The sequence below is a fragment of the Alligator sinensis genome, unplaced genomic scaffold (assembly GCF_000455745.1).
Source record: "Alligator sinensis unplaced genomic scaffold, ASM45574v1 scaffold344_1, whole genome shotgun sequence".
NCBI classification, from domain to species: Eukaryota; Metazoa; Chordata; order Crocodylia; family Alligatoridae; genus Alligator; species Alligator sinensis.
The window spans coordinates 604892-616480 of NW_005842427.1; the positions used below are offsets into that span (position 1 = coordinate 604892).

An 11589-nucleotide genomic window follows, 5' to 3' on the forward strand; every position below is an offset into this window, starting at 1 on the left:
TTAATAGTCTGCTTCTCCCCACACTGTAGAATATTACAGAGCAATTCTGTGTCTCTTTCCATTCCTAGAAGCTGGAATCCTAGTGACCCCAGCATATGTTTATCAAAGATTCCCATTTCCTAGCATACAAGTGTTTAGCTGGCATCCTGCAAACACATTTTGACACAGGGGTCTGGGCCCCATTGGTGCCACAGAAAGTTTTACCACTGGCTTCAGAAAAGCCAAGATTTCCTCTGAAAAAGGAAAAAAAAAAAGGACAAGCACCTTAAAGCAATGTGGAGTTTGTTCCTTTAGCAGATAATATGGTCTATCCCACCAAACTTCAAACAAGTATTTAAAAAAATCAGACCGCAAGACAAGCATTGAAAGGAGACACATGGGTGGCTAAAAATTGGGATGTTAGAGACAGCACATCAGGGGCAAACAGCATTTCTCTACCTGGGGCTCCACATGTCATGCCCGAGACTAAGCATGAACAAGAGACCTGCCATGAAAAACCAAGGCCTTGAGAAAAAACTACTCATGACCAAAGACTAAAGCTTATCACCAGTTTGAGAGGGTTTTTCTTGAGATGCTTCAGTATCTGCCAAAGGCTCTTATTCTAGGTGTACTGCCTTTTCTCTTCTGGACAGCATACTCACTCCTATACATCTATCCAGCTTCTTTACATAGCCAAGATCACCCCAGACAAGCTATGTTTACTTTGCTGATAAGCAAAGAGGCCTGCCTGATGCTACAAGGAGCATCTCACTGATCCCAAAACCTTATGATGTGTGATGCCACTCCTGCCAGTGACAAAACATCAGTCCTTGCTCCAAGCAGCAATGCTGTTTCATAACATCTGTGCACCTCAGGTTTGTTGGGTTTTTTCCTCTTTATTCTGACTAGGTAGCTTCCAAACACTCCAACGTCCCCCAAACAGAAGCCTTCATGTTATTACTGTGACACCTGAAGACTTAATCATGGTTAGCATTTGTGTCACAGTACCCGCCAAACTAAAAGTGAGAACAGAAACAATCAGTAGAATGGTCTGGAAAGATCAGAGCCAGGAAGCTAACAAAAAGGGAGGAGACACTAGCAGTTGTCCATGCCCACAGAGATAGACAGGCAGTGCAGAGAGGAAGCGAAAGTGGTAGCAACCTTTGACTGTGTTAATTTTGTCCCGTGGGGGAATATTTATCAACTGAAGACTTCGGTACTATGACAATGATTTTTAAAATGTACTGGGATCTGCAGAGATGTTGCTCATCCCATTACAAGCAGTATAAGAGAGCTGGATTGTGAGCCTGTTAACTGCATCTCTTTAAAGCAAACTGCATGTAGTTACAGGGTCCTTCAAGACTGCAGACCCCAAGGAGTCAGTTAGGAGATTAGGTACAGACCAAACCAAAGACAATGAACCCGAACTCCTGAGCAAGAAGTAGGCTTTTAACCCCCAACTCTTCATCCAACTTCCTGGCTCCCCCCACTAACACCGACCTAGAACACTGGGTCTGTATACCCCACATCTTCAAGAGAAGCCTTACTGTTTCACAAAAATGTATGCAGAAGGCACAGAAGCAGCCAGGTGAAGTTTCCATACTCCAAATGGACTATGAAAAAAAAGGGTTAAACCCTCCCTGGCAGTGCGATGGTCAGAGCAATTCACAGAGCCAGTACATGCTTAGCGGATCTGGGCAACTCAACGCTAGTCTCTCCGTTAAATGTCCCTAATTATACAGCCTCTCCCTCTAAAGAAGTTATTCCAGATAACCCAGATTTGTTAGGCAATGCAAAGCATGTAGTGTAGATATAGAAAATTCTTACCTCATTAAAAACGGTACTAAACAGAACTGCCCGAAAGCCTGGAGAAGAAGACAGAGGAGATTAAACAGGCAAAACAATATACAACTACCATACCTCCTTTCTCCAACTCTGGGAATACTGGCCAAGCTCACGCCTACTCCAATTTCATAATCTCCCACAGCAAGAGACAGTAGGGACACTGTTTTATTTTAGCTTTGATTCTACTACAACATTAAATTTAAAAAGAGAGACAAGAATCTCATTTATACAACATCAAGAAGCAAGTCAGTGCTTAGCACTATCAAATCTGAACCCGTTTACTAGGTCGTGAGAATTTCTCATGCGTTTCTTTAGGCTCTCCACTAAAAATACTTCAGTGCTAACACCCTCACATTGCCCCATCACTCAGAAGCATGCAGTCCCAGATAACAATGTTAAGTTATCCATAAGACATCTATAGATTCCACCCCAAAAAATAAAATCTGCAGCTTTGAGCAGAACATGCAAATTCTGGACGAAAAAAAAATGTTAGCATATTCCATATGCAAGCAGTTTCCCCTCAATGCCACTGACACTTTTACCCTATTAAACCAGTGAAACTGGCCTCCTTCTCAATCCGATCAGCTCAGTAGGGCCATGTCCAGACATGCAGGCACGTGCAGTTTGTGGCTCCACAAACCAAACATTTGGAATATTAAAGTGGGACCAATGCTGCAAATTTGCAGGGTGGGGGCAAAAATTGCTACCAGGATTTCCAGATAGCAAAAAAAAAAAAAAAAAAAGGTACCAGGAAAAAAAAAGTGCAGAGGATGGAAAAATACTGTGCCAGAACAGAGGCTTGATCCTCCAGCGAGGCACTCTGACAGCTGGCCAGAGCATCTCTACTACCCCATTTGCGACCCTGCTGCTCCAGCATGCCAGGAGCCAGGAAGGGCTGGATTCGGGCAGTTTGCCCAAAGCAGGACAATATGTCCCATAACAAAGCACACATAGGCCACGTCCAGACAAGCACAGACATGTGGAGCCGCACATGCAGGTGTTCCTCATTTTTTTACTTTGCAGTATGAGGGAGAACAGGGCGGGGTTGACACTGGGAGATTCCCAGGCAAGAAAACCCTCAAAACGGGGTGGGTACATGTGGCAGCAACGCATGCCACCCAAAACCAGAGCCTGGCTGGCAGGAGCTATGCTCCAGCTGCCACCCAGGCTTTCTGCCAAGGTGACAGCCCCAGGAAGCCTCCAGGAAAAGCTACTGGGGCTAGCACAACTGTTGGCCCCAGCCTCCCCTGCCCCACCTAGGATAACCTACCACGCGCCAGAGTGCGTATGGCATGGGTATTCCTTGTCCCCAGAGAAACAAGTGCTCCCCCTTGTCTGGACATGCCTATACAGGGCATGTGCAGAGACAAAAAGTAGTGGCACAAATCTGTACCACTGCAAATACACACCCCTACACATCTCAATGTGGCTTACCAAGGCACTCAAATTTGTCTTTACGCTCTTGCTAATGTGTCAGTGTTAAAGGTTATAGATATCAGTTGTTTTCTATATTAAAAATGCAAGACTGCTTAAAAGCACAGGAAGACATTGTGGGGTGGGGAGGAAGGTGAGGGGGGGAAAAAAAAAAAAAAGAACCATTATTATTTGCTACAATTTCCTATACACTTCTCTAATACCTGCATTTAGCAGGTAGAAATAAATAGCTAGAGCAGATTATTAGGTTTACACTTATAACAGCTTCTGAGATCTCAACACATTTTACCAACATGAATATGGATAGAGAGAGATCACCATGAGGTTTGGAAACATTTTCACTCCCCTGCATTTTAAAAAACGGGAAACTGAGGTACAAAAAAGGGACATGACACAAGAGTGGCAAAGCTAGAGGAAATGAGGAATCCTAGCTCCCACATCACCTGCTTTAGCCACAGTACTATACATCATGAGGCTTCCCCACAGCACCACTAACAAAACCTGTAGCTGATTAACTTCTGCAGTTGTTAAACTCAGGGTCAATGCACAAAATTAAGTTGTGAATGAAGCCAGTTCCCAAACTACCTGTTCTTTACATGTGGCAACATGGGCAAAATGTCTTAGCAAGATAATGATAAGACATTCTGCAAGAAATTTGTTTTGAAATAATCATCATGGGACATTTCCATTGAGTCCCATACCAAAATCACCTCATACTGTGGCTCAAATAACTCATGTTTGTCAGCACTCCACCGTGTGAGAATTCCATGGCTGTGCCAACTTCAGAGGGAGAAACAACTAGAAGAGCAGGAATAAATCAATGTTCCAGAACAGCTTAACTGGTGAAGCAAGTGTTTAGTCTTTGGACAGAGATCTTTAGGTTTCTTGGTTGGGAACAGAGTCAAAACTAGCTTAACTGTCAGGATTCTTTTCTGCCCATTATACTTGGCTTCACTTCCAGACTTTCCCTGCAGATGTCAGAACACGTGGGAAACAAGCATTTCTTTTTACCGGGCCCTAGAGAATGCTTGGATCAACAGCTTTTCATTATAACATCCCACTAGAACTGATCAGACACTGAATTTTTTATTGCCATGTCCCCTGAACAAGTAAAGGGGTAGCTTTGGCTTTATTCCAAAAAACAAAACAAACAAAAACCCAACTCTTTCACCTGCCAGCCTTGCTTAACTGAGCTGTTTAACATTCTTCTGCAAGCTAGAAGGAGAGAGAGTTGGTTGCGTCTGTCCTGCTTTCAGAGGCAACAGCCTGCTTTGTCAGATGCTGTCTAATAAGGGGCCATTCTGCCTGCCTTTTGCAAACGCTGTTTGCTGCCTTGTTTACATGCCAACATCTGTACCATTAAAGCTAGATCAGGTGAGAAGATTGTTCCCCAGGCAGCAGATTAGTTAGGCTGTTCTTGTTATTGGAGCCTTCAGCAGCCGCGCACACAAAGCCAACATATGGATTATATTCATTCAGGGATACAGGTTTTAGCCATGTTGATCTACAGTCAAAACCAGTCAGAAATCTTGGTAGAGGCAATATCTTTCATTAGATCAACTAGGCTAAATTTTGCTTTTTTGTAAAGCCATCTACTTGGTCTAATAAAAGATATTACCTCTACCAAGAGTTCCGACTGCTTTTGCCTGTAAAATCAACACAGCTAAAACCTGTATCCCTAAAACAATGAAGATATCATAATCAGCCGTTTTGAAATGAAAAAAAATGAAGTTAACAAAAAAGCAGCAAAATTCAACACCTGAGACCTGGAGGCTACCACCCCCATGGGCTCCAGCCTTTTGTTCAAGCCAAATTTGCATACCTGCAAAACAGACTTTACACAATAGATATAAAAAAATAAAATAGGAGATGCAAGACTTTATATAATCTTGAGAGGTTTTTTTCTCCCCCCCCATGTAGTCATTTTTATTTATTTCAATAAAAGTTAGGGAGGTAGAGGGAGATTAAAAACCATGCTTGCAGTGCTGGAAGCCCAAACACAATATCTTTGTACAAGAAGCACTTGGTGTTCTATAAACAAACAGCAGATCACAAGAAAATGCAGCTATTTAGATAAAGTCACATGCAGAAAGTAATCCTGGCGAATCCTTGAGGCATAATCAGGGGATTTCAATGGTATTCAAAGTGCTAACAGACTGCCTGCAGCCAACACAAACATAGTTTGGTCTGTAGCATATACTCCACATTACAATGCATAAATATGTACAAAAAAAAGCAATTATGATTACAGTGAACCTTGACTAGAAGAAATTGTATGTTTCACTCCCTACTGGAGTGCATCGCCTACCCTGGCTAGGCCACTGCAAAGGACCAGCTTATGAGGTCAGGTCTGCAGCTAGGCTGAGGCAAGCCAGCCACATAGGGGCCACGTAGGCACAACCGTGGTAAACATAGCAGGTTGGTAGTGGTCATAGGGGTAATCACATTATCGGGAACTTGGAGACAGCTTGCTAACAAGAAGCTGCACCTGGACAGCATCCCTCCTCCCACCGCTGGCCCTTGGTCTCAGAGAGATGTTACTGTGCCAGGGGGCAGGAGGATCGTCAAGACGCCCTGATTTCTTACAAGCAACAATCCCGGACCAGCAAGCCTCCGGAGTGGTGTTCTACCCTTTCCCTTCATGGGATACAGGCGTCCTTTTAACCCACATCAAACGCTCTGCTTGAGCAGCCTGAGCGAAGATGCAGAAGCTGTCTTACCTGCTTAGCGTCAGGGGCATTTTGATGTGGATGGGTTAAACATACAACTGCAGGCCCAGGGAACGGGTTGAGACACAGCAGTGCCTGCCTTCCTGGCCCTTGCCCTTTACGCAGGGTTTGTTTTTTCTTGCTCTGACTGGCTTTGCCCAGGGCCAGGGCTAAGCCCTGCACACAGGAGTAGGCTGGACCCCCCCCAAACACCTACCCCAGCAAGCCCAGGAGAGCATGGGCCCTGCCTGGGGGGCACCAGGCGGGCAGCACGGACAGGGTAGAGCGGTACTCACCGTGTTAGCCAGGTGGACAAGCAGCCGCAGGGGCTGGCCAGAGAGCCGGGGGCCCCACTGCAGGGAGGAGAGGAGAGGAGAGGAGAGGAGAAGAGAAGAGTCACAAGGGCTTGTAGCTGGGAAGGCACCAAGCCCGGGAGACCCCACAGGTGCCCCTCTCCCAGCCCACCCTCTAGGGCTCCCCTACTCACTGCGTCACGCGGGGGCTGGGACCCAGCGGCCCCGGCCCGCTCCCGGCACTGGAAGACGGCGCTGGGGGCGACGGTGAAGCAGCGCACGAAGCCCAGGTAGAGGAGCAGGAGCAGCAGCGCCGCCGGCAGCAGCAGCGCAAGCGCCATGGTCCCAGCGGGCAGGGCAAGGGTGCAGGGGCGGGGAGAGACCCGGGCTGCGACGGCGCGGCAGCGGCGGGGCCGGGATTTGTGGCGGGGGAGCACGTGGGGTTGCTGCGGCCTGGGGGAGGCGGGCAGGGCAGAACCTGGGCCGCTGCAGATGCAGCACTGGCTGTTCTCTCCAGGCCGCGGCCAGGCGCCCCCTGCCCCTGCCCGGGTGATTGCCGGCCACGCGGCTTCCTGGCTACGGGGGTCTGCCCCGCTGGGCCTCACGTGCCCCAGCCTTGCACGGGGGCGAGGGGGTGTAGGGGAATAGGTAGGGGGGAGGGGTGTAGTGTGTGTGTACGGGTGTGGGTATAGGAGGTGCAAAGGGGTGCGGGTGTAGGGACTGTGGTGCTTCTCTGGTGACACTTGCCCCTTGGGGTCGTTTGCTGCTGCAGCAGCGGGCCCCACTTCGCGCAGGCCAGGACCACAAGCTTGGTGCCCGCTGCCGGCGCCCGGAGCGAGCGGCTGGCACTGACTTGCACCCCGGATTGGAACGCCAGCTCGTACTGTCCCAGCGACTGCCCAATCAGCCGCCGCCAGCCCCCAGCCAGCCAATGGCAGTTGACGCGCGACCGGCCTATGGGGGGAGCGTTCCAAGCCATCAGCCAATCCGCGCCTCGCTGCGAAGCCAACTCGATACAATGTTGCAATGCGGCTTCCGGCGCCCGCGCTGCTAGGAGGTGCTGCTGCCCCGGGGGTGGGTAGGGGGCTGCCGGGCCGAGGCAGCGGGAGGCGGCCGGCGGGATGTCTCGCTTCTTCCAGGCTCTTTGCAGTAAGCCCCAAGGGCGGGCAGGCGGCGCGCCCTTGAAGGAGGAGGACTTGTACCACTGGGGCCTGGCAGGTCAGTGCGGCCGGCGGGGCGTCCCCGGAGGAGGGGTTGCCTGTTTGCGGGCTTAACTTGGCTGTGGCTTGGGCTGGATCTGCCAGGGGCTTGCCGGCCAGGCCCGGTGGCTTTAGGGTTGGACAGTATTGACCTCCTCGCCTTCAGGGTGCTGCGTGGAATCGTCCCCCTTTGACAGTCCTGCCTTGAGCAGGGGCTGGACTAGGTGACCTCTTGAGGTCCCTTCTAGCCCTGCTCTCCTACATAACCATAATGCACCTTGTGGGCCAGGTTCTTCTGTCAGGTAGTGGGTGGAGCTCCAGAGTAAAACCTTCATTCCTTCAGTGGAGCTTCATCGGCCACATGAGATGTCCTGTAACCTCCCTGCAGTTGCTTAGCCTGTGTGGAACAGGGAGCAGAGGTTGTTTCTGTGGAGGTCCTCTGGAGCTGAGCTGCTGTAAGTGGGTCTGTTTAAAGGGAGACCTCTGAAATGAAACAGGTCTCCAAAATCAACTTATCTGCTGACCGTCCTTGTAAGCTTGATATGGAGAAGGATGGGCTTCCCTAACCTGGGAGAAGGAAGAGGGTTTTGGTTATTTTAATGAAAGGAGAAAAAAATACATGCACACACGCTGTGACCGCTGCAAGGAGCTAGGCTAGAGCTGCGATCCACTGCGTGCACACCCCTGCCCAGAGCATACAGGCTGCAGATTGTGACTCTGCCCCAGCTCCAGACTACACTGCCATGGCTGCAAGATCCCAGCCTGAATGCAAAGCATCTCCATGTCTTGCCATGTGCCCTGCCAGCACTGCTGGGGCGGATCTCCATGAAAACCCCTGCCCCATGCTATCACAGTGTGGCTGCTAAGGTCCCCATGGAAAACAGACCTAGGCTTGTGGGCAGGGGCTGCTGGGAAATGAAGTCCAGCCACCGGCCAGGTCCACCATTTTGCCCATCCTTGGTATCCATAGAGTGCCAATTGCTTCTGCTGCTTGACTTTACTGCAGCCAGCTGTGGAGGAGATCGGTGCAGGGGGGTTCTGCGGCCCTGCTCCTCTGGCTGCTGACAGGCAAAACTCGTGATATGGGTGCTTGTGCAACTGCCACCCCTGCAGTTTTCACCCCCCTGTGGTGTAACACATACACGTGACATGAGTTTTGCTTTCAAGAATTTGGGGTGCAGTTCCCCCCACACCACTACACCGATCTTCTTGAAACTTGGCAGGCTTTGTGGCCTTAGCAGGGGCTACCACCCCTGCAAGTTTCAGACAAAAAGCAACAAAGTTATAGCTATTTAATTGATTCCCCGTTATACCCTATGGCCAGATCTCTGAGGCGGCTCTGAAGCTTCAGACGGATCAAAGTGGGAACCCGGTCCGGAGCTCCGGAACGGATCCCTGGCATCCAAAGCGGCTGGATCCGAAGCCGGATTGAATAGCTGCCTACTCACACAGGCCTAGTGACCACTAGCCAAGTCGGGTTGCTCTGCTTTGCACTATGGTGATAACATAACCCTCCGTGATTTTTGCCCTATATTTCATAGGGAGCATTTCGCAGAATTTGGAATAATGGCCACATCCTACCTCCCAGTCCTGTGCCTTAACCACAATAACATCCTTTATCCTCAAAGTAGATGGACAGTTTGTAATAAAATCACCTGCAGTTTTTAACAGAAGGCTTTTACTCCATCCCCTTCTGTGAGAGAGAAATTCTGAACTTTGCAGCATGCTGAGGAGGGATAAAGCTATGTTCTGACAACATGAGGGCGCACGGCCCTCCAAAGAAGGGGCTTATCAAGGAAGATGACACCCAAGCAGTTTCCTTTTGTTTGATTTCTAGGAGGTTGTGGAACTGGTGCCTTTACTCACCTCACCCACAGCAGTCCAGCTTGCCAGGGAGGCAAGTTCCAAATCATTAAGGGCTTTCAAAGTTAAAATTGGCACTTTTTGTTCAGCCTGGAAGCTTATTGACAAACAATGCAGATTGTGAAGCACCTGTAAAATATTTTTTTGGCATGAAAGCTGACTTGGTAGGTAGGCCTAATCTGCCCTATGTTTCTACATCTGCAGGATTACAGGATGCAGTGCCAAGTAGGTTGTGTGACAGTTTTGTGTAGCTTTACCAAGTCACTTTTGTGTTTTAGGTATTCAGCTACATTCCTACCAAGTGGATGGGGTGAACTGGCTAGTACGATGTTACAAAGATCAACATGGCTGCATCCTGGGCGATGAGATGGGTCTTGGAAAGACTTGTCAGGTGCCTCTTTTTATTTCTCCATGGACAATCAATTTTGCCTATATTTTGTCTTCCCAATGTTCCTGCAAGAGGTAGGAGAGGAATTCCTTAAAGTTTATTTAGATTAGGACCAAATATTGATGTCCTTGAGAAGAAAAAGGCCTAAATCTTGATTTCTTCTGCTCTTGCTCAGTTAAAACACTTTTGTTTTTTAAAATAAAAGGCAAAATTATATTCTTAGGGGGAAGACTGCTTTGAAGCTGCTGCTTAGCTTACAAAACAACTAGCTATTAGAATCATAAGATGTTGCTTTCGTGACTCTCTGGGTAGATCATTTTACAAAGTTCAGTTCTCAGAGCAGAGATGGTTAGATTTGTATAGCTGTTTCATAGCCTTTTTTTTCCTTGTCAAAATAAGCATTCCACTTCTGTTAAGAATTTGGCAAAGCGAGCTTGGTGTGTTTCTTCAACTGACAGTATTCCCTGAATTTTAAGTGCTATGCAAATTACTCACTTAAAATTAGCATATACTACATTGCATTCTTTCAACGTTACAAGGGAAAAACATTTCTGAGTAGGGGACAGAGTGCTCCCAGATTAGTGATAGAATTGGACTGCAGCTGCAGTGCATTTGATGAATTCTTTTCCATAGTTTGCAGTGCTTATGGTCAGGGTTTTGCCATAGTGAGCCTGTCAGGAACCAGCAGCAAAGATGGTGTTGGAGGGAAGGTTTGTATTTAGATTATGGGGTTTGGTTTGGAACTGCTTATTATTGACAACAACTCTTTTCTTTGTGTTCCAGACCATTTCTCTGCTTGTGTATTTGGCTGGAAACTTTATAAACAAAGGGCCATTTCTTATTCTTTGTCCTCTTTCTGTACTGAGCAACTGGAAGGAGGAACTAAAGAGGTGAGCCTTAGGATTATGATGCAGACATTTTCTCTCATATCAGTGAGTTGCAATGATCACTTAGCATATGCTTACACTGCTTATGGTTTTTTTAAATTAAAGGGAAGACACTGAAACATCAAGTTTGTGGCACAGAAGGGCACAGTTCACAGCTAATGCATGGTTTTCTGTGCAACCTTGTGTATTGGGATGTCCCCTGTGGTAGGGTGCATAGTACTGGGTGACTCCTGGCACAGCTGCCCCCTACTTCTCCTGGCTTTCATTGTTAATTGTTGTAACCTCAATGCTCAACATCCCACTGGGGGCAAAGGGTAAGGTCCAAATTAAGCCTGCCCACACACAAGTGTATGTACTGTGTGTGCACAGATCGGGTAAAGAGAACACCATTACATCTGTGTGTGTAAGGCAGACCTGTGTGCACTAGATCAGTTGATGGTGTGGCTATTATTCATGTGCTTTAAAACTGCGTGAGTGTTAGAAGAAAAAGACTGCTTTTGAATTGTGGGAATTTTCTGTCTCTCAGGAGGATGTAATACAACTGATCAAGCCATGAAGTGAACTGATGTAAATCAACAAGAATTTATTTATTGTGAGGCATGGCTCAGGGAATATACATTGCCATCTATATGAGAAGGATATTCAGATATTTATGGTGGGGTGAGGAAGTAAGAGAGAACTCCATTGCGATGACTTCGCTCTCTTTCAGAGTACTCCTTCCCTCTCCATCCTATAAAGATTATGAAGGCAGTTCTGTCTTGTGCAGAGGCAGAAAAAAATGGGAAGGATATCCAGCATCTTTTTTCAGTGAAGGATTTTGTTGGTCCTCCTGGAATGTTATGCTGGGGAAAGAATTTCTGTTGATGTTAGTGGGAGCCTTGCCTGGGTGAAGAGCTCTGGACTGGGTTCTATGACCATGACTTCAGTGGGAGCTGTGGGTAGTTAGTATCAGGATTGTTCCCTGCAATGAGTGTTCTGGATAGATGTAGATTC

General features: G+C 47.8%; 2 protein-coding genes across 5 annotated transcripts in view; one reads left to right on the forward strand and one right to left on the reverse strand.

The window, feature by feature from the left end:
• LOC102373585 (fatty acid amide hydrolase-like) overlaps positions 1 to 6682 on the reverse strand; it is a 27968-nt gene extending 21286 nt beyond the window's left edge. The window contains exons 1-3 of the mRNA XM_006030173.2: positions 6454 to 6682; positions 6263 to 6319; positions 1807 to 1844 (exon numbers count right to left, since the gene is read on the reverse strand). Coding sequence (XP_006030235.1) covers positions 1807 to 1844; positions 6263 to 6319; positions 6454 to 6600 — 242 coding nt within the window. The 5' untranslated portion in view covers positions 6601 to 6682. The remainder of the gene's footprint in view (positions 1 to 1806; positions 1845 to 6262; positions 6320 to 6453) is intronic.
• Positions 6683 to 6967: 285 nt separating this feature from the next.
• The window catches only part of CHD1L (chromodomain helicase DNA binding protein 1 like), a 30783-nt gene continuing 26161 nt past the window's right edge, over positions 6968 to 11589 (forward strand). For 3 of the 4 annotated variants that reach the window (XR_003095617.1, XM_014522969.2, XM_014522970.2), the window contains exons 1-3: positions 6968 to 7477; positions 9600 to 9712; positions 10493 to 10599. Coding sequence is in view for 3 of the 4 variants with exons in the window: in XM_014522969.2 (XP_014378455.1) it covers positions 7381 to 7477; positions 9600 to 9712; positions 10493 to 10599 (317 nt within the window). In the remaining variant the exon portion in view is untranslated. Of the gene's footprint in view, positions 7478 to 8937; positions 8957 to 9599; positions 9713 to 10492; positions 10600 to 11589 lie in introns of those variants that run through there. The other variant, XM_025211736.1, reaches the window with a different exon arrangement.